At 42.6% G+C, this 22,647-nt stretch overlaps 2 protein-coding genes across 7 annotated transcripts in view; both read left to right on the plus strand.

Annotated features, from left to right (window-relative positions):
• The first annotated feature begins 1,037 nt into the window (after nucleotides 1–1,037).
• smarca2 (SWI/SNF related, matrix associated, actin dependent regulator of chromatin, subfamily a, member 2) lies at nucleotides 1,038–18,625 on the plus strand. Of its 6 annotated transcripts, none has more exons than XM_047015694.1 (34): nucleotides 1,038–1,145; nucleotides 2,119–2,367; nucleotides 2,689–2,818; nucleotides 2,908–3,246; nucleotides 3,446–3,547; nucleotides 3,979–4,228; nucleotides 4,995–5,121; nucleotides 6,087–6,260; nucleotides 6,516–6,689; nucleotides 6,793–6,972; nucleotides 7,059–7,109; nucleotides 7,549–7,688; nucleotides 8,313–8,370; nucleotides 8,561–8,655; nucleotides 8,968–9,115; nucleotides 9,434–9,597; nucleotides 9,814–9,880; nucleotides 9,993–10,103; nucleotides 10,241–10,483; nucleotides 10,784–10,897; nucleotides 11,063–11,167; nucleotides 11,568–11,654; nucleotides 11,771–11,817; nucleotides 11,990–12,156; nucleotides 12,378–12,541; nucleotides 12,674–12,931; nucleotides 13,295–13,372; nucleotides 14,015–14,233; nucleotides 14,556–14,776; nucleotides 14,932–15,037; nucleotides 15,230–15,331; nucleotides 15,411–15,537; nucleotides 15,862–15,998; nucleotides 16,533–18,625. In XM_047015694.1, the coding sequence occupies exons 2-34, from the start codon at nucleotides 2,140–2,142 to the stop codon at nucleotides 16,566–16,568; spliced, it is 4,749 nt and encodes a 1,582-aa protein (XP_046871650.1). In that variant the 5' UTR covers nucleotides 1,038–1,145; nucleotides 2,119–2,139; the 3' UTR covers nucleotides 16,569–18,625. The 6 variants fall into 6 exon arrangements, with proteins under 6 accessions (XP_046871650.1, XP_046871655.1, XP_046871653.1 ...); XM_047015699.1 differs by having other exon boundaries at nucleotides 12,674–12,901; XM_047015697.1 differs by having other exon boundaries at nucleotides 7,558–7,688.
• Nucleotides 18,626–21,241: 2,616 nt separating this feature from the next.
• Nucleotides 21,242–22,647, plus strand: part of adamts3 (ADAM metallopeptidase with thrombospondin type 1 motif, 3) — a 38,250-nt gene continuing 36,844 nt past the window's right edge. The window contains exons 1-2 of the mRNA XM_047015947.1: nucleotides 21,242–21,662; nucleotides 22,011–22,032. Coding sequence (XP_046871903.1) covers nucleotides 21,600–21,662; nucleotides 22,011–22,032 — 85 coding nt within the window. The 5' untranslated portion in view covers nucleotides 21,242–21,599. The remainder of the gene's footprint in view (nucleotides 21,663–22,010; nucleotides 22,033–22,647) is intronic.

Here is a 22,647-nt window from a genome sequence, read left to right on the forward strand (position 1 = left end):
AAGAGTTATATCGTGTCCAAACCACAAACACACAAGTCTTTTTCTCTGTCATATAGGCCTTTAGGCTATAAAGTCTTCCCATTTCAAACAACTAAAAGTGATAACAGACCTGTGATAACAGCTTTGAAACAAAAGCAAAGGTTTTGATGTTGAGGAATACACATGTAACTGAACCTGTGCGTATTTGCATAGCCTGCCTTTCTCCATCATTAGGTTTGCTGCAATGTAAATAGAGCTTGGCAATAACTCAAAAAATGACATGTTTGTTTAGAGCTCAGGAATGGCTCTTGCTTGCCTGGCGGGCAATATTTAGTGTCAATTGCGATTATTCTGGGTAATGCAATGCCTTACCGGTAGCCTGATAGCCGACCATGTGATTGTCTTAGACACTGCTGCCCCCTTCTGCCTTTCCGGTGTAAGTCTATATAGGTAAGCGGAGGGGTTAGAAAATAGTCGAGCAAACTTGCAATGACGTTGTCATGAAAAGCCAACAGGTACTTAGGTACGATGACAAATTGGTGGCAATCTGCGCAATGGTGTAAACCTGTAAGGTTTGCCGTCTTTTTATATCGTGGACCGCCATTGGAGGGATGAGGGGACAAGAGCCTATGACAAAAATCTAGGCCCTTAAAACGAATTCGGAATTAGTATTATGATTAGAGATAAAAGATTACTACAATTTCCACCACCATGTAAGAATTATAATGATGCATGATGATCGTTCACTGGATGGACAATATTTGAAACGTATGGAAAATAGCAGACATTCATAGTATATTTACAGTCATTGGTTGGAAGTCATGTATCAGTAGTCAGCGAATGTAGGCTATTCAGTATTTGAAACATTTCTCACTATGGGTGTTGATAATTTGTCCACATGTTTTGAATTTATAACATTTCCTTAACTGTACGTACTACGTAGATTTCAGTAGTCCTGGAACTGAGGGATAATTGACGTTTTGTTAAACCAATCATTATACGTATGGGGAGGTATTTCCTGTGGTCCTGACAAATTAGATATGCAAACATAAAAAATATCCTACAAGTTATAAGCAGAAGGGATACAGACGTTACCAACAGCCGTCATCTGAAGTAGACATTCGGTTTCCAATGCATTTTCTAGACTTTTTTAATTCGACATAAAGGTAGAGTGACCAAGTTAAAATCTACTTATTTTAAAGCACAACAATCCCAAGACTTCACTTTTTATTGTTTGCTCCGTTATAATAGTAGCTACTCGCTTAGGAACGCATACTGTAGCTACTGTAGCTAAATAATGTGCTGGCTAGCTAGAAAACTGGCTAATTTCTGCGATAGAAGTTAGCACTAGCTTAGCTAGAACTAACGAAACAGCGTAGATGAGGCTGTCAGTTTCACTTCGTGTCCGTTTTGTTGTTGCATTTGGTGGTTTTAATCTTTACGATTTAGCCAATTATGAGTTAACTATATCTAGCAATGGCCACCACCATGTTGTTGAGACACGAAGTTCAGTTGAGTGCAGGGGGGAAGCCATTATCCAATCAGCTAGCTAACTAGTCTCTGAAAGAAAGATTGCTAGAGTTTAGTACAGTAAGCGATATCTGCCAGTATTCAATACATAACAAACTAGAAACAGGGGTTCCAAAACCTTTCACATCAAGTAACCTCCGATTAAACCGAACCATCAAGCCTACAACCTAGGCTAGCTAGAGCTACAAGTCGCCGTCTGACGCATGCCTCAATTTCAAATGTACCTACCGTATTGTAATTGACAGATAGCAATGCGTTTGTGAAGCAATTTAATTAGCTTAAGGTAAGGAATGCCACATTCCCACCAATATCTTCAGCACAGATATTTGTATCAGTAATTTCCATCGTTATTGCAACAAGTACTGCTAACACTAATATGCTACTCAACGAAAACACAATATGTGTTAGATTATGGATCATAATCAATGTCAGTTATTTGAGTATGTTAACCTATCAGGTATCCATTGGAATAGTTAGACATGGTCTTGATGAATGCCTGACCATGTAGTTAGGAACTATTGTACTATGAATAAAGTTCTTTAATTTAGGGAGTCGTTTGTGTAGCCTAGCCTGTGTGGCTAATTATTGAATCTTTTTATGTTTTTCCAGCAGACCTAACTCTACTGGTAGATGTCTACTTCTACCGACCTGACTGGGAGTATGTCCCATTCTGGTCAGTCTCCAGGGGCGGGGCAATCCCCAGGGCCTGCCCTGGGACCTAGCCCTGGTCCAGGTCCTTCTCCTGGCTCGGTTCACAGTATGATGGGCCCCAGCCCTGGGCCTTCCAGTGGGCCTTATACCATGCAGAACCAAGGAGGGGGGGATTACTCCCAAGACAATGTGTACCCCATGCACAAGGTACAGTACCAAAGCCCTTCTATCACTACATGGATCAGAGGGAAGTGTGTTCCAGATGTAGCTGGCTAATTGAAATAATCTATCTAGCTAGGTATTTTTCCCAGAGAGAATGTTTGTGATGCGACATTGGACATAAATGGGTATATTGGGGATCCTACAATTATTCTTATTTTAAGTTTCTAACACTAATTGACTGGCAGTTACATGTCATTTTTATAATAATGTATCTGTTTTTATCCATACCATTTGAGAGAAATTAATCTCTTTGATTAATGTGATTTCATTATAATTCATATTTTGATGTCTGATGGCAATTTTCAGCCCATGGAAGGAATGCATGACAAGACCATGGTAGATGAGCTACACTATGGTCAGATGAAGGGAGTCGGGATGAGATCTCTCCACAGTGGCATGGGGCCACCACGGAGTCCCATGGACCAGCACAGCCAAGGTAAACTGCTGAGACTTTAACGTTCAAAGGTAACACTCAAACACATATCCAAGATCCCTGAGACATTCAGCTCCCCCTCTTCTTCCTAGGATATCTGTCCCCTCATCCCTCTCCAATGGCGGTCCACGAGCACACCACCAGCCCAATGTCAGGGGGTGGGGGTCCAACACCGCCTCAGATGCCCCCCACCCAGTCGGGCCCCTTGGACCCCCAGGCAGCCATGCCTATGGGGCAGCAGGGGCGGGGCCCCTCCTCCTTCAGCCCTGTTCAACTTCAACAGCTACGGGCCCAGATCTTGGCCTATAAGATCCTGGGGCGGGGCCAGCCCTTGCCGGAGAACCTGCAGCTGGCTGTGCAAGGAAAGAGGAGCCTTCCCACCATGCAGCAGCAGTCGCCAGCGAGCACCAACCTCTACAACAGACCTCCAGGTACGTTGATGATCAAAACCTCCAAGACAACTCTCCGTGTTATTACTGTGTAATGCTGGAAAGCTGCAAAGACAGTTATGTTAAGTAACATGAATAAAACAATAAATAAAATCTGTATATAACATGAATCACTTGTTTACTCACACTTGGATATCATAGCAATCCGGGTTATAGAAAGAGACTCTCCATGTGTTCACAGTCATGCTAATGCCTCCAGTTGGCGGTACCCAGTCAAGCCCCTGCCCCACCACTGCCATGCAAGGCCATGCCCAGAGTGTTGGGTCCAAACAACCACATGAAGGTCAGTATGGCACAATGGAATAATGTTCTAGATCTAGAATTAGCCGACAGCCGTCATATAGTTAATACACCATGGGCGTAATGATACGCTGAGAAACAATTTTGTCTGAATTTCAATGCACACTTTGTACATGCCTGATTAAAGCCTTCCAATGAAAATGTGTCTCATAACATATAGGTGTGTATATGAGCAACTGAGAAGTATTTGGCAGTGTATTTTGATTTCCCTAAACGGCCTGTTTTTTTACACAACTGCTTGATGTGAATAGAACACTGACAAACCACCTAGCCCACACATAAATCAGTTGCCTGTAGCATGTGTAGAAGTTGACTCAGCTATGACAGTAGGTCGCAGAAGTACCATAGACAACCTTTGTAGGCTTATCTGTTTTGAAAATGTTTACTAGATTTCACTGTCTATTGTTTCTCCAGGCCTGAGCAGCGATTCTTCCTGCAACCCTCAGAAGCTCCTTCCCCCGTCCGCTAGTGGACGACCATCTCCAGCTCCACTTCAGCCTCCTGTAATGCCACCTGGGCCCATGCCTGGCCCCTCTACTGCCCAGCCGGCCCTGGGGCAGCCATCGCCCATCCTTCAGATGCAGCAGAAACAGAACCGTATCACGCCCATCCAGAAGCCCCAAGGGCTGGACCCTGTGGAGATCCTGCAGGAGAGAGAGTACAGGTACCTCCCCCTCTCTCCGTCCGCATCTTCCCCAAACAACTGAACCAATGAACCCATATTTGCGTTTATATGGCTTGCATTAGGTTCAGATGTATATAATCCTTTACTTGTGGCATGGTATTTACAATGTAAGTTGATGTGTCAAAGGACTCTTGGGATACGGTGGAAATATAACCATCAGTTTTGGAGACTTTGAAAGTGTCGACCAAACTATAATAATGATCCACTGCGTCAACAATACAACAATCCATTGAACTAGTGTTTCAACACTACTTGTATCATAAAATGTTTGAGATAATCGCTACACCCTAAGATAGGTTACAATGTTTCCAATGGCTAACAATAATATCACGACTTTATGACGCAACTTTGGGTTATAAATGTTGATCGTATCACTTACAACATCGCTGCATAGCAGTGTAGCTACTGTACCTCATTAACTATTATAGCTCATCATTATCCCTTATAGCTTATCATCATCCCTTAACGCGGGTATAGTCCACACTTCTCTAAAGCTAGATCAAATGATATGCGAGTCAAAAAACGGACTTCTGTGTTCACTTACACTAATCACAGTCCTGCTTGGCGGATGTCGCGTTTTTTGGGGAGGGGGGGGCGGAGGTCATTGAAAAGTGTTTTACAATTTTCATTGAGTTTGACGTATTTTCGACGTTAGCAAAAAACCTTTTGGGATAGTGCAATGCCGTTTTCCTTTCCCTGAAATTGATTGAATTGGGGCCTGGTCTCAGAATGTTCCTCTTCACAGGCTGCAGGCTAGGATTGTCCACCGGATCCAGGAGCTGGAGAGCCTGCCAGGCTCCCTCCCACCGGACCTGAGGACCAAAGCCTCTGTGGAACTGAAAGCCCTGCGACTGCTCAACTTCCAGCGCCAGGTAAAACAAATTGACACCCGAGTCATTTTCATCCAACGCTTTTATCCATCCTTAAGTATTATACAACTGGTGCAAATAGGAAGTACAGTGGAAAATCAAGGGTCAGAAGTGCATTTGTTGGTGTTGTAAGAAGGGAAACGGCTGATCTAGTAGTTGTGAGCCATGTTCGGAACATAATTCTTTTCCTGGAGGCGGGGAGTTTTGGATATTTTGTCATGCGTTAATAGAATCAAATAATGGGAACAAGCCGGGTGCCAAAACGGAAATACAAAACCACCAAGATCAAGACCATCGGGGCCTTCAAGCCGAGGAGCGAGGGGTCGGGGGCTTGGCTCAGACACCAGAGCAGCTGCTGGTGTCGACTGGACTAGGCAGCACGCCAACTAGACTACAGCTTATTCACAATCACCTAACTATTACGCTGACACATGTTGCAGGGGCTAGCTTGCACGCTGATGATAGGCCTGCATATTTATTTATTGATCTTGTATGGCGCTTATTACTACTCAAAGTACTCAAGGTCGCTTTACAGTGTCCAGTATTCATTCAGACACAGTCAAACTGGTGGTGGTAAACTACAACTGTAGCCACAGCGGCCCTGGGGCAGACTGACAGAAGCGTGGCTGCCAATCAGCGCCTACGGCCCCTCCGACCACCACCAACATTCATTACCAACATTCATTCACATTTATACGTTGCATGTCATTATGATGGTGGGGGAAACCGAAGTATATTTGTGACTGTGCCCACTGAAACACCATAAGGAAAACAATGACATGACCTCATCTCAACTATCCGTATATGTTCCACCAAAAAACGTTGTGTACAGTAATCGTTGTCAACTGTTCACGTTCAATGTATAATATATTGAATCTATTGAAACAACAAAAAACGTCCAGTACGTCCTAAAATGTGGTCGTTCCACCCCCCTTCGAGCCACTTCTCTATACTCCTCTTCCCTTTAGCTGAGACAGGATGTGGTGGCCTGCATGCGCAGAAGCACCACGCTGGAGACGGCGCTCAACTCCAAGGCCTACAAGCGCAGCAAGCGGCAGACCCTGAGGGAGGCGCGCATGACGGAGAAACTGGAGAAGCAGCAGAAGATGGAGCAGGAGCGGAAGCGCCGTCAGAAACACCAGGTGAAACCTGACGAACGTTATTCACCCACCGCTCGTATTCCCTACTTTTCCACGAGAACATCCGTAGAAATTTGGCGGAATTTAGAACTTGCCTCTTTTTTTTTTTTTTCTCTCTCAAAGTTCTTCACGTCTTTTATATTGTACCAAGCATGTGGGTACAATAATCCAGTGACATCTTCAACGACTCCATGCCATCACACCCATTTTTGGAACACCAATACCATTGTACAAACATCTGTTTTTTTTTTTATACAGGAGTACCTGAATAGCATCCTTCAGCATGCCAAGGATTTCAAAGAATTCCACAGGTCCATGGCCGGAAAGATCCAGAAGTTATCCAAAGCCATCGCCACTTGGCACACCAACACCGAAAGAGAGCAAAAGAAGGAGGCCGAGCGAATTGAGAAAGAGCGAATGAGAGCGCTCATGGTAAGAGATTTATGCATCATGACTTCAGCTCGTTTCACGCATGTTCCCACATTCTTATAAAACTCAATATGAACGACCTAACCACATTCTGTCTGCCTCCAAGAACGAGGATGAAGAGGGCTACCGTAAACTGATCGACCAGAAGAAAGATAAGCGTCTGGCCTACCTGCTGCAGCAGACCGACGAGTACGTGTCCAACCTGACCGACCTAGTGTACGAACACAAAGCCGCCCAGGCTGCCAAGGAGAAGAAGAAGAAGAAAAAGAAGAAGAAGAAGAGAAAGGTCCAAAGGCTTTCGGCGCTGTCGCTTTTTGTAACCATCGTTTGAAAGGTTGTGTTTGATAAGTCTCGTGTGTGCTTGATTCACAGAACGTGGATGGGGATGGTGAAGGTGCGAGCGCTATTGGACCTGACGGAGAAGTAAGTTCGAATCCAGAACATCTTGGGAATCCACGTCTGGGAAATATTTGAAAAGCCCTATTTTGAAAAGCCTATGTGTGCCTGGTTTTAAGATGTAAGGTTAAAAAGAAACTTGGAGCTGCAACTGAACTTATGTTGTTTTCGTATATGGTGCTTGTTGGATGTTGTTCCTTCTCATTTTCAAAATGCACAAGTGGCCAGCAGAAAGTTTTTTTTAATTTTTTTTTATTTTTATTTTTTTTACTTTTGGTGGGAAACCTTCACACAATAAGTCTTGTTTCTATATTTGTATCGGTTATTTTATTATTTGTCCATTAAATGTGTATTATGCTTGCCTTTCTGCTGTGGAAACATGCACATTTCTCCACTTGGGAGAAATTAATTAAATGTTATCTTCAATGTTATAATAACATTTAATAACGACTGTCTTGCTCTGTTGGCATGGCAGCCCATGGATGAGAGCAGCCAGATGAGTGAACTTCCTGTCAAAGTCATTCAGACGGAGACTGGAAGAGTTCTCCAAGGGGCCGACGCCCCCAAGTCCAGCCAACTGGAAGCCTGGCTAGAAATGAACCCTGGGTAAGAGAATCAAACTTAAGATATGTTAATTGTGTAGATTTTTTATTTATTTTTTCAGTAATAAGACAAGAGAAGCTAACAGTGTTTCACTCACTGTTTTTGATCCCGGAATGTACAGACCTTTACCACGATGTATGGCTTATAATAAACATGAATGTACAGGACCTTTAAAAAGTTCGGAAACACCTATCCTTTTTATCATTTTTGAGTGACTCATGCACCACCTTGCGTCATTGTTTTTAAAGCATGAATTCCATCAATTAATCAATCAATCAATCGCCCAGTCACGGTCTGTAGGGCATTTAACCTACATGCATATAATGACTTTGCATGTTCTCCAAATATGCCTATTGTGACAGTTTGATGACAATTAAGGTTTTGTACCAATATCTATACATTTTGGTCAAAGTAAATCTTCATACAGTTAATATGTCTAGTTTGTTGCATATAAACAACAGGAACATGTGCCTAAAAAAAAACCCCGCTAAAAGATGGTGTTTCCAAACTTTTGACATGCACTGTATTTTTTGTCAAATTGTTTAATAATTAACTGAGCAATTCATTGGTTTGTTACAAGTAGAGTGGTATTTTATGTTGTCTGGTCTGTTTCCCTCCTGAATACAGATATGAAGTTGCCCCTCGATCAGACAGTGAGGAGAGTGGCTCAGAGTCTGAGGAAGAGGTGAGTGTTTCATGGCAAACCCTCACTTTTGATCTCACAGTCACTACAGGGTTTGAGTCCCACTCTTTTAGACTGTAACTGGCTGTTAGCTGTATCTGGCCGTCAAAGACCCCTGGGATTTGTTGCATTCAGACTCCCTGCGCTTCTAAGGGAACCTCTAAGATAAACTTCTTTTACTTGGTTTTTGAAGGACGAGGAGGAGGTTTTCTCCCGAGCGGAATCTGAGGAGAAGAAAATCCTTGATCCGAACACCGACGAAGAGTTGGCAACCAAACACATCATTGAGTATGTCATTATTTAACAAATGTATAAAAGATATAACTTCCCTTAAAACCTGGTGTCTCCTGAGGCTGAAATTAATTTGACATAAAAAGTCAAGGCTTCAGGCTGTGTACTATTTCATTAGTCTTCAAAAATAAGCAAATCTCACAATCTTGAAAATAATGCATTTCATCCTAAGCTTGCACAGTGTAACCGAATGCATTCATCATATGGCAGCATTTGTCGACCCAATCACATGACATTTGAATTGTTTTAACATTGGTTAAAAAGTCTTTCCGTCCTGTCATTCCATCCAATGACATCCCTTCCTTCCAGGTCGGCCAAACAAGATGTGGATGACGAGTACAGCGTTCCCACTGGAGAGACCTCCACACAGTCCTACTATGGAGTGGCTCATGCCATCATGGAGAGGGTGGAGAAGCAGTCGTCCCTGCTGATTAATGGAACGCTCAAACATTACCAGGTACGCTGCGCCGACATCAAACGCTCTCGGTGTGTTCAGGAAACGAAAACGGTTGACAGTTGCTAAAACTTGTTTATTCTTAACATTAGAATGTATGTTACTGATAATTATTAGTCTAAATATTAAAAAAAATATATAAACACTTGTGTCGGCAGACATTCGGATGATTGATTTTATGTTAGGGGTGAACTTTAGTGCGTGTTCAGCTAATGCAAAAGTGAAATAGTTAACATTTCGTAACATTAAACAAGCAAGTCAATTACTCATTGGATTATGTGTATTCATATAAGTAACTGTGTCCTTGTCTCTTGTGTTTAGATCCAAGGGCTGGAGTGGATGGTATCATTGTACAACAACAACTTAAATGGCATACTGGCTGACGAGATGGGCCTTGGCAAGACTATTCAGACCATTGCACTCATCACCTACTTGATGGAAAACAAGAGATTGAACGGACCCTTTTTAATCATTGTCCCGCTTTCGTAAGTCGAACTAGACAAATTTGTTTTGTTCGCATAGATTACAGAGTTAAATGCTGCTGAACATTTACTGTATTTTACGTGTTCACAGAACGCACTTTTTCTTGAAGTAAAAAGTCAACTTTGACATACAGATGAATCAGAATGTCCCTTTCTTGTTGAAATGAAATGATGAAGTTGATCCCTCAGTAGCAAGTCACTCTCTTATTTCACTTATAGGACCTTGTCAAACTGGGCTTACGAGCTTGATAAGTGGTCGCCGTCCATAATCAAAATAGCCTACAAGGTGAACTGCATGAATCTTTTCTCTGACAAATTTTCAAGATTTTATATTCTACCTCAACTATCTCAGTGTGTGTGTGTGTGTGTAAACATCTTTGCTTTGATGAACTCTGAAGGGCACCCCTGCTATGCGGAGGTCACTGGTACCTCAGCTCCGTTGTGGGAAGTTCAACGTTCTCCTCACCACGTACGAGTACATCATCAAGGACAAGCAAATCCTCGCCAAGGTTTGACAGATGAACTTTCCTCTCTTAGACACACACACACACACACACACCTGGTCTCAGTTAACACACACTCGACACAGCCAGTCCACAGATTCCCACACAGATTCCCCAATCACCAGCTCCTCACTTCTCTACAGATCCGTTGGAAGTACATGATTGTGGACGAAGGCCATCGCATGAAGAACCACCACTGTAAGCTGACCCAGGTCCTGAACACCCACTACCTGGCCCCAAGACGCATCCTCCTGACAGGCACGCCCCTCCAGAACAAGCTGCCTGAGCTGTGGGCACTGCTCAACTTCCTCCTGCCCACCATCTTCAAGAGCTGCAACACCTTTGAGCAGTGGTTCAACGCTCCCTTTGCCATGACTGGAGAAAGGGTGAGGCTCTCAAAGGGCAGTGTTATGAGACATGATTTCACTTTTCTTTACAGAAACTAGAAGCTCAAATGTGCGATTAGGTATTGTAATTGGACCAAAAATGAAACTTATCAAGTATATTTACTTCCAAATTAGATAAAAAAATATGACAATATAAGCGTATTGAGAACTTAATTCAAGCCCTGAATTGGTTGGTACTACCATAACACATCAATTGTTTATTTCACTTGAAGTTCCAACCCTGGTGAAGGCTTGTGAGTGCTCTCAGTGCATGTTGTACTGAAAGCTGTTTCTCTGCAGGTGGACCTGAACGAGGAGGAGACCATTCTGATCATCCGACGCCTGCACAAGGTGCTCCGTCCATTCCTGTTACGAAGACTGAAGAAGGAAGTTGAGTCTCAGTTGCCAGAGAAGGTTTGTTGGGGTTATTTTCACCCTTTTTCTCTTAAAATTCTGGTTAACTTTCTTGACATTGGTACGGAAAATTATATCACGGTCATTAAAAATGACGCCCCCATATTTTTTATTCATGGTGTCCGTACCCCTCTGTCTGATTGATGTTGTCGTTCGTCTTCACAGGTCGAGTATGTCATCAAATGTGACATGTCTGCCATTCAGAAGGTTCTTTACCGTCACATGCAGAAAGGCATCCTCCTCACTGATGGCTCAGAGAAGGACAAGAAGGTTAGACACTGAAACGGTCCCCTTGTCTGTGTCTCTTCCCTATGCTTTCTCCCCTCATTAGTCCTCTGTTTGTTTAGCTGCAAGAGTTGCTTTAGATCCTGGCTTGCATTTGCCATCTATTCTACAGGGTGACCAGCACAAATCTTATCTTGCAGTTGAAGAGGACAGGCTTTATAGATCATTTTTAAAAATACATTTATTTCATCCATAGTAAATGATCACAAAGGATTAGAACTCATTTTATTTAAAAGTTCATGTATTTTCTTAAGGATTAGTCTCAACAGACTGGAACAGCTTGGCGCTCTTGAATCTTTCCCCATTTATAGGATTGTAGCAAGTCATTGTCAATGGTTCGTTGTCTTCGTTTTGCCTTGATTTGCCTTCCTTTAACTTTCGTTAGGGCAAAGGAGGAGCTAAGACCTTGATGAATACTATTATGCAGCTGAAGAAGATTTGCAACCACCCCTACATGTTTCAGCACATTGAGGTTTGTACCGCGACCCAAAGTAGTGGGCCCTGCATACACAGTTAAGTGTTGTGACAAGAAGAACTATTCTTGTTAAATGTAACTAACTGACTTTTTGGCAAACTCTTCTTTCAAAGGAGTCTTTTGCCGAACACTTGGGTTATCCCAACGGCGTCATTAGTGGGTAAGCTACTCGGAGTAGTGTGTACTCGGTGTACCCTGTTAAGACAGGGAATCCATTTCAGTGATATGCCTTGGTCTTTACCACAAATAGTTTTGTCGTTTTCCAACACTTTTCATCCTTCCAAACCTGATTTATGGATTTGACCTTGAAGCTTTACCTGTGTTCCTCCCAGTCACGATCTGTACCGGGCATCTGGCAAGTTTGAGCTTCTGGACCGCATCTTGCCCAAGCTCCACGCCACCAATCACCGGGTCCTGCTCTTCTGTCAGATGACCTCCCTCATGACCATCATGGAGGACTACTTTGCATACCGGAACTTCCTCTACCTGCGTCTCGACGGTGAGCAAGCTCACACACCATGCATGTTGAAAATAGTTTTTTTTAACAAATTAAGGAATTCGAGACAGTACAAGATACGTCCGAACTTCTCCTCCATTGTTGGGATCGATCACTAAAAGAAAACGAAAGCAGACGCGCGGCCTCGGACCACTACCCGCTGTACCTCAGAGCGGTTTGGGGTTCCCCAAATTTAAGCCTGAGAGAAAATTGTTCTGTTTTAGGTACCACCAAGTCAGAGGATCGGGCTGCGCTGCTCCAAAAGTTCAACGAGAAGGGATCTCAGTACTTTGTTTTCCTTCTGAGCACCAGAGCTGGAGGTTTGGGCCTCAACCTGCAGGCTGCCGACACTGTTGTCATCTTTGACAGCGACTGGAACCCTCACCAGGTCAGCCAGAGTAGGGCATAGATAGGATAGATATAGAATCGGGGTATCTTCTACCTTCTGTATACATTTCGATGAACGTCTTAAGGTTGAAATGCTTCTTCCATCCCCCCGGTTCTGATTGGCTGACCCCAGGACCTCCAGGCCCAGGATCGCGCCCACCGGATTGGGCAGAAGAACGAGGTGCGCGTGCTGCGTCTGTGCACGGTCAACAGCGTGGAGGAGAAGATCCTGGCGGCGGCCAAGTACAAGCTGAACGTGGACCAGAAGGTCATCCAGGCAGGCATGTTCGACCAGAAGTCCTCAGGCCAGGAGCGCCGTGTCTTCCTCCAAGCCATCCTGGAGCACGAGGAACAAAACGAGGTCGGTGAAGATGTGCACAAACAGGAAATGGTAGGCCAATCTAAATCCAACTATCCCCTTTGTGTCCATAATGGTTGAAAATGTTAGAGCTGCTCGACAGTTTTACTTTGTAAAGAATTGTAGTCATATAGGATTGTGATGAAGTTCAATCCTAGGTTTTGGAGTTTGAAATGTGTTCGGTAAAGTGTACAGATGTTTCAGATTTTCTATCTTTTGATCTATCCTCAAAGGCAGTTTACTGTCTCCCAATGTTGTTAATGGTTTCAAGTTGTCTTGGATGAGCCTCAAACCCTAACCCTTTCGCAAAATCACGTCTAACCAAGTTGTACTAATTGTTGACACGTCTCTGCAACCTTCAATGGACGGCTACATCGGACCTCTGTTTGATGGCAGGAGGAAGACGAGGTCCCTGATGATGAAACCCTCAACCAGATGATCGCCCGAAGCGAAGATGAGTTTGAGCAATTCATGGTTAGTGAAATATATCCTAGTGTTCTGGCCTGCGTAGTGTTATTTTCATAGCCAACTTTCAGCGGATAGCTTCTGTCAGAATTAGCAATGATCATTTTGAACTTGGCGGAGACACCTGTCTGGGCGCCCAACTCTTTGATGATCATTACTACATTATTAACAGTAGAATATCATTCACATTATTTGAGCTATGAGCTATAAGAGGGATCTATACAAAATGCCCCCTTGTGGAAACCAAACACAACATCAGACGTAGCTTTAGCAAATGTGGAAGAAATGAACAAAAGTAAGAGAAGGGTAGCCAGAGCACAGACCAACTGATGACTCGTGTTACAGCGGTGGGAGGGAGCGTTGTAACTCTAGTGACACGCCAATTGACAGAGAACATTGTAATTTAAATGTCAACTAATTAAATGTTCATTTATTTGAATAAATGTCAAATTTGTTGTACTTTATGGTTACTCATGTAATATCAAGAAATATTTCAAGAAAATATATTTATTTTCGTTTTAAGGGAGACCCTTCAGACCCTTAAATCGAGTAAATCTTTGTGACTGAAACAAATGTCAATCCAACCTCTTTGCTGATCGTGTACAGAACTTTGTTACTGAGTGAATTCAAAGAATGTCATTTTCTCCTTAGCGCATGGATATGGACCGTCGTCGCGAGGATGCCAGGAACCCCAAGCGAAGGCCCCGTCTGATGGAGGAGGACGAGCTGCCGTCTTGGATCATCAAGGACGACGCGGAGGTGGAGCGGCTGACCTACGAGGAGGAGGAGGACAAGATCTTCGGGCGGGGCTCGCGCAGCCGACGGGACGTAGACTACAGCGACGCGCTGACTGAGAAACAGTGGCTGCGGGTATGTTCACGTGGAGAGGGTTCACACAACTTATAGAAGAGACTGATCAAAAAGAATTTAACGGAAAAAGGAAATCTATGGTACAGTTCTGTTACTTATTTACGGAACTCTGATAAGACGATTCGCAAGAGAACTACAGATTTGTTGTTGGGCTCCGATTTGTTTATAGCAGTCATTTATTTTGGTCAAACGAATCGCATGCCAGCATTTATATTTGTACATTGACAACTATGGGAAGTGAACTTCCATACACAAACATAGGACGGACTAACTAGTCTTGGAGCCAAGCCCTTTCCCAATGAAAAGCGCTGTCCTTCTACAGGCTGTCGAGGACGGGAATCTGGAAGAAATGGAGGAGGAGATCCGGGGAAAGAAACGCAAGCGCAGGAGACGCCAGGACAAGGACCCGGAGAGGGACGAGGGGGCCCCGAAGGCTAAGAAGCGCCGCGGACGGCCACCCGCAGAGAAGCTGTCCCCCAACCCCCCCAAACTCACCAAACAGATGAATGGCATCATCGACACTGTCATCAACTACAAAGATGGGTAAGGTCCAGTAATTGCTGGGTAGTTTTGGTTGTGGTGAATGCATGTTTTTACCTAAAAATCAGTGTCCAGGTGTTTTGTTTGGTGTTTGAAGATGCTTGAGCATTTGCAGCAATTCATGTACGTACCAACATACTTGTCTAACCTTTTAACAGGTCAGGGCGCCAGCTGAGTGAGGTATTTGTTCAACTACCGTCAAGAAAGGAGCTGCCCGAATACTATGAGCTGATCAGGAAACCTATGGATTTCAAGAAAATCAAGGTACAGTTAGCCCCTGTTGTCAGACTGCCTTTTTCATTGGTCAGTTGTAAGAATGTATTTTGGGTTAGGTATTGATTTGGAAGTTTTCCATTTCCTGTTGCCCAATTCCACAGCACTGGAACCATTAAAGCTTTAGGTTTAAATCAATTTTCCCTGACTGAAAGAAGGTGAAAGTGTTGTATTTTTCCCCAGGAACGTGTAAGGAACCATAAGTACCGGAGTGTGGGGGACCTGGAGAAAGACGTGATGTTGCTCTGCCATAATGCCCAAACGTTCAATCTAGAAGGTTCTCAGGTTAGCTCCCATCCTGAGTGTATCATCCTAGACCGTCCCCTAGACGTGGCGTGCTGTAACACTTGTTTCTATGTCTCAGATCTATGAAGATTCCATCGTGCTCCAGTCGGTCTTCAAAAGTGCCAGACAAAGAATTGTCAAGGAGGAGGAGAGTGAAGAGGACAGCGAGGAGGAAGAAGATGAGGACGAAGACTCTGAGAATGAGTGTAAGATGGCCTGGTTGTTCTCGAGGGCCCCGGACTACGATACGATGCACTGTCAGCCACCAATAAATTCCTTGCACGCACCAGAATGCTAGCACTTAGCATGACGCGTTAGCTCGTCCCCTGGCGCGTTGGCTAGCACACCGGAGGGATCGGATTAAAGCATCTGCTAAATGAACACGCATGTAAAACACATGACAGAAGAAGTGTAGGAAGTCTTAACCTCTTAACACCAATCTTAAACACGCGGTGGACAAAACGAAACGCAAAATATAGCCTTCGATTGTCGCCTTCAGGCTAACTCTGCTATGTTCCCCTCCTCGACAGCCACGTCGGTGCGCGTGAAGATAAAGCTGAGCAAGAAGGACGAGCACGGCGGCGACAAAGGCAAGAAGCGCCAGAGCCGGAGCAAAGCCAAGCCGGTGGTCAGCGACGACGACAGCGAAGACGACAAAGAGGACAACGTAGGTGCACCAATCCCGTGGCTGTGTTACCTCGACCTTGAAAAGATGAATGGAATTATCCTCCCACGTTCCTCTTATCCCGTTCATTTCGAGCTGTGACACTTTTCTCGAATCATTTCTTCGGTGCTGTAGGGGTGGTTATGGAATGAAGGAGGCACAAATGTTACCTTGGTTCGACTTGTTCTTTAGCTTTACGTGTCTTCATTCTCTTGGCTTGGTTTGCTCTGTTGTTGTAATCCTGGAGATCGACAGTGTACGTTTCTGCTTAACTTATGCTCCATCAAACCCTTCTGAGAGCAGTTGTTTTCCCTTCTGAGGATTGTGTTAGTATTTCAAAGGGACCACATACTCACGTGGGGCCTCACAAAAGTCAATAATTGTCCAGACTGTATGGTATAATCATCCTTCCCCTGCCTCTCCAATCCTGGTTTCCGGGAGTGTTGATGTATCCAGGGGTGACTGTATCCAGGGGTGACAGCGTGGCCCTGCAGCGTCCTTTGGTATTGATGTCACTGTGTCTTGTGTCTTTTGCAGGACCGATCCGACGAGAGTAGGAGTGATGACGAGTGAGATGAGGATGCACAGCACTTATCAAAAAGAGAAATATCCTTTTTAGAGAACTTTTGTTTTTGTTTCTTTGGCTCTCTGCTTTTGGTGTGCCCAAATGTTCACCCGCCAGTTTGAGTTGGGTTTTGTGTTGGAGATTGAGTGTTTGCCCTGTATTCACCACTAGGTTGATGTAGAAATGGAGAGCAAAGGGTTTGAAAAAAAAATATGCTCATTTGTTTACCCAAATATTTTTACTTAATAGATGATAAAACTATATTTTAAACTTGTACATTTAATTTTATAACGTAGTCAAATAAATGGTATACTTGCTAATGCTTTCATTATGATGGTTCTTAAAGACTGTGTTCATATCTTTGCAACAGCATGCATAGAAAAAGTAAATGCATTTCATATAAAATAGTCCCCTACTGAAGTGAAATGTATTTTAAAATCTTAAAATATAATAATAATACTGTATTCATGCCCTAAAACTGCAAATAATTGTGAGTCATCTTGGCCGCTATTTTTGGGTGTGAGTTTTATGAATAATTGAGCTTATGTCCCAAAACTCTGATACAACTGATCTGAATGCAATCTAAATTAAAAGAATTAGATGCACACAAAACGACAGTATTATTTGTATGGAAACATGAATGTGAAAAGAAATAGTGCAAAATGATTGCAGCTTGGATCAAATAACCACAATCAGGCAATTATATAACAATCCTTGCAGGCCTATGCAGTGCCCTGTAAGACCTGAGTTCCATGGGCTGTTTGTAACCTGTTTTTCAAGAAGTAAGACCATGTAAACAAAAATTAAATTTCTGCGCAGTCCTCAGTGAAATGTCGGATTAAGGGGTATTCCGCAGAAATTCAGATGTGAGAGCTCCCTCTCCATACTGTTATTGTAGATTTCTTATTGGAGAAGGGAGGGGGGAAACTATCCACACACTTATAATTATGTAATACCTTACATAAAAACAGTATCTCTTAATGAACATCTTGATATTGTTACTGGCTAAAATGTCTGTGATACAGGTATACTGTAATGTTCTTAAAAATCACACTTTTTGTTGTTGAAATATTTGCCACTTAAGGCCTCTTTGTCTCCATAACGCCAAAGCAACATGCAAAAGAAGCTGTTGTTAGGTGATCGACATTGGGACAGCAATTTGTATTTTGAGGTTCCGCAGAGAGTTTGCGGGATTCCTATGGGTGGAATAATTGAATATGTTGGGGAAGGTGTGCAATTACCTCCAGCAAAAAAAACACTTCTGCTTGAGACATTAAACACCAACGTGAGGAGATAGAAGTCAGGAAATGTTGTGGATGGAAAAGATTTTACGATGATACAACAATCATATTAAATGAGATTCATTTACTGTAAATAAAGGTCTGTGCCATTTTCATATGTACATTACAAAGGCTTCTTCACATACAACATTCCTCCTGATACGCTCATAACCTGATCCACCGACTCAATGGCGAACTTGACACAAAACTCACCTGAGTTGGCAGGGAGAAGATCAAAGCAAGGTGCCTTTCCCTTCTGTGGTGTTCCGCTATAGCGTTACCAAGAGAGGTTACAAATTGTTGCCAATTTGACATTATTTTTCTGACCATTCAGACTTTACATGAGCAGTGTTTTAGATTTTTCAGTACATTTTTCAAATGTGAATTATACTTTTGTATGCTATTGCCAAGCAGCACAGATTTTATGCTGGTGAACTAAAGTGCTGCACTTGATTTTTGTCTTCATAAGTCATTAACATTGCTATTGAGCTCTATCTATTTCTCTAGCTATCTGTGATTGTTCTTGATGGCATATCCTTTTATGACATGGTTGATATTGAAAGACAAAATAGTTTTGCATGTGTCGTGTGCATTTTGCTTGCCAACTCAGTTGTGATCCTAGATTTCTGTGCACATTGTCTTTGTGGTTTTATCTCTCTCACCAGAGCAATAAAATGGCCACAGTTATGACCATTTTCCTTTTATCGTTTGCCTTTCTTAACGTTTCAAACTTTGTATCCATTACAATAAAGTATGAATCCAAGTTGTGGAATCATTTGAAGGAAGTGGTGTCCTGGGAGTACGTCTTTGACTTGTCATGACTTTTCCCTTTTCTCATAGTGCCTGTCATTCATAAATCTCTCCAAGCTATTCCAAAGGGACACTTCCTAATATACTTCCCGTGTATTCAGATTAAAGCATAAACATGAGTTGAACTTCCCCCTCATGTCATTGGGTAAATCCACAACATACTGGTAAATAAACAACATTCCTCTGGAGCCGTCTGAAATTGGACTGTAGCCTCCCTTTCTCTTTTAGGGCGTGATGGATGCCTTTGGCCTTTATCAGGATCCCCAGTGTCCCACACTTGGGAGAAGCAGAGTTCCTCTCAAATCAAACAGCTGGGCGAACCAAATGCCTTTCTATTCTGTATTCAAATGATTTCAAACTGAGCTAAATTAAGCCACTTCCATTGAAGTGCACAGGTCTTTTGGACCCTATTCGTATCGTTCTTTGAAGTGCCTAGCTGTTTAGACTGGCTTTAGAATGTGAAGAAAGGGATAAATTGGACAGTAATCCTTGTCTGAGTGCCAAAGATGTCAGCTGGAAATAGTCAGGTGCCAACGCAATTCCTGCTATTCCTCTGTAGCCTTTGTTTGGAGGCTCCACCATCATCACATTAGACCAACGTTCGATAGTGGGTCCTCCCAGTCCTGCTCTGATTCAAGGCATTTTTCTCATATCTGTTCAAATGACTCATGTATGTTGAAATGAAAGGGCCAGGTGTTCTATCAGAGAGCCTGGTTATCTGGTGTTGTATCGCATTAACTTTCCAGTGTGAAAAGGCCTTTGAATACTAACTCTTGCACCACTTAAAAGGGCCGTCAGGAAAAAGGCATTGTCCCCTATTGAATTCCGGGGTTCACTACTAGTTTCATGCATGGTTGAGACACGGCTCACTTATCTATACTGTACTGAGCTCTCCGGCTGCGGATGTATGCCAAAGACACAAATGAATCCAGACAACAACATCTAAGAACAAAGCAATCCAGTGAGCTATATGGCATATATATGTCATATATATAGTCATTTGATCACTATCAATTTCATAGAATTAGATAGGAGTTGATCATCCGTAATCAGTGATTTTGTTTCATTGTATTGACGATTTGGAGTTTACTTCCTAGTTTTGGCAAGTTCTTGATCATGTTACTATGGTGGAAACCTGTGCATTGCACCAAACTCATGGCCTTGTTCCAGGCCTGGTGCTCGTAGCAGAAGCGTATTCTATGTTTGGGTAGTAGAACATAACAAGACAGACAGGCTGAGGAACAACAGGAGAGTTTCCTTTTCTTTCATACATACAGAGAGCCCAGTCTTGACGATCTAACATGCAGCCTAATATCTTCCTCCTATATATTTGTACTGAATTGATTCTCAAATATGGAACAAAGCGCGCCTTCTATCAGTTTATCTCTTGTTCATAAAATCATCTATTCAAGCATGTGTGATTTAGCCTACTTGGCTATGTTCCAATACCCACACTACCATACTATTTAGTATGCCTTTGCAGTTTCTCTTAATCCTGGTCCTTGGGACCCTCTGCCCTTTGTTTTTAATGTTTCTCTCTTCCAACACACCTGGTTCAGATGAATGGATTATCAAGCTCAACAGAAGTCTGAAAACAACCCATTCATTTGAATCAGGTGTGTTGGATGTTTAATACCCTATGCCAAACATGTCATGATGCCCTACAACATCCTGAAACATTTGTAGTATGCAAGCCTATGTTTTTCTGGGATATACAGTGCAATAATTGACAGTAGAAACCTGCTCCACTTATGCATAAGGTAGGATATATAAATATATATAACAAAGTCTCAAACAGTTTGAATAGTATGCATGCTTCATGCAACAGCAAGCACCTTTTCAGGGCAGCTGCAGTACCAACTAAAAGTACAAACTAAAATGTTGCAGTCTGGACGCTGCCTGTATCTGGCAGGTCAACACACAGCGTGTGAGGAAGCGTACATTATATATCATATGTTTAATGCATCCGAATCATATCCGCACTCATCCAAACTAAATTGTTGTTCTGTTGCCCATGTAACACGTATTCTGCTGTCAAGTTATGGTGCCCGATGAGAGAGGAGCTGTCTCTAGAGACAGTGCTGAACTGAAACAAACAAACAAACTTCAATTCGTTATTTTTACCACCAGGCAGATGGGTTTTGCTTCATTGGCATCGTTTATCAAACTTTCTGCTTAACTGTTTGGCATGAATGTGTCAAATCATATGTCATGGGCTGACTATCAACTTTATGTAGTCTAGCCTACATCAGTGTGCATATTGAGTTAAGACGTTGGTGCTTTATTTTGTACGAACATCAAAACTCAATAGCCAGTTCAGTTATTGAGATGTGTGCTTACGGTCCGACCTTCTTTCAGGCAAATGTCGGTGCTATGAGTATTATCAAACAAAAGCAATACCGCAAATTTGTCTGCTAGGATAACGTCGGACTATATTGAGCTTGTAATTACTAAATCATGGCCACAAAATACTATCCGGGTGCCCACGATTTTCCCCCACGTCACGTCCCGAACTCCGTAGGAAACAACTTTCATGAGTTTTCTTTCCCTGTCCCTCTTTCTGCACCATGTGTTCCGAAAGAGAGAGAGAGAAGACGGTGACGTCACGGTAGGGTTGATCTGGCGTTTATTAGCCAGAGCGAAATACCAGGTTGCAAGCTCATACCGCTCTGTTCGATCAACAAGGGCTCACCCCAAATAGTCTGGTAGGGATGGTTCACTAACAAACTCTTTGAAACGGCACCCGACATTGACCTAACTGTTGCAACTCGCTTTAAAGTTTATTCAACTCTGATTTACTTTCAAATTCAGTTGCAAATTGTCTAAGTCTGTCTTGAAGAGCGGGATTACTTTTTGGCTGTTTTCGTTCTTTGAGTAGGGAAATTGTTTCTTTAAACTGCTAATTTGGAATAGTTTGGTGTTTTTGCGTAACAAGTAACAAAACTCGTGATGGTTCTCCTGTCACTAATGTTAGTAGTTGTAGGACTTGTGAATGTGACTTCAGCTGACAAGGTAAGTGCTTGTCTCCTTAGTTTACTGTTTCTACATTTCGTAAAGTTGAGATTGAATAGGAACTGAATTACAAAGTTGCTGCTAACTTTAAAGTGTGTTTCATAATTGCAATCATCATTTCACTTTCGAATTTCTGAATCTGAAAAACTCGACAGTCAGACTACCCCGCAGTCTGACTTTATAATGTTTTATACTATTCAGCCTGTATAACAGGCACTCAAATAAAAAGTAGGTTTTGCCAGAACTTTCAGGATAGAAGGAAATGGTGTAATCCCGGTTAGAACTCATTCGTAAGTGGCTTCTCATTTGCTGGATTGATATCTAACCATATACTGGTTTTCTTTACAGGCTGGTGAAGTAGATGAAGAAGGTAAGACGTTTATTTCAATGCTACATCTTAAACTAAATCATAAAGAAATAATGTGTTACTCAAAATTTAAGAAGCACAACATGTGTACACAGGAAGCAATGTGGGATATGTAAATGTGTTGTATTACACCTTTTTATTACACAACTAAATCATTTCAAGGATTTGAGCAGACAAGAGAAACCTCAAATCCTGCACATCTGTTAGCTATTTTGAGGTTAAGAAACAAGTGAACTGCAAAGAGATCTTAGCAGGATCCCTACACATCCTGCTTATCTACTGGCTGCCTTAAAGTGGCTTAAAGTTGAGATGCTTCATTCTCCTTATTTATAAACCCTGACAGATTGTCATCCCCCCACAACCCCCTCCCCTCCCCTCCCCTGACATACTAAGAAAGACCTCAGACAAATCTGTAAACAAGGAAATAATTGACCGACTAGAAAAATGTACCAAAAGCACAGAGCAAAATAGAGAGGCTTCTATGAGCTCTGTCCTAATGAACCCCTATGGATGAGAGTTGCAAGTTCTGACTTCTCAATGACCTGTATTTGTTCTGCGAAAGGAAACAACTGAGAAACAAATGTTAAGTTATATGAAGGTTGCATTCTGTTTGCAGTA

This window comes from Hypomesus transpacificus, unplaced genomic scaffold, assembly GCF_021917145.1.
Source record: "Hypomesus transpacificus isolate Combined female unplaced genomic scaffold, fHypTra1 scaffold_31, whole genome shotgun sequence".
Lineage (NCBI taxonomy): Eukaryota > Metazoa > Chordata > Actinopteri > Osmeriformes > Osmeridae > Hypomesus > Hypomesus transpacificus.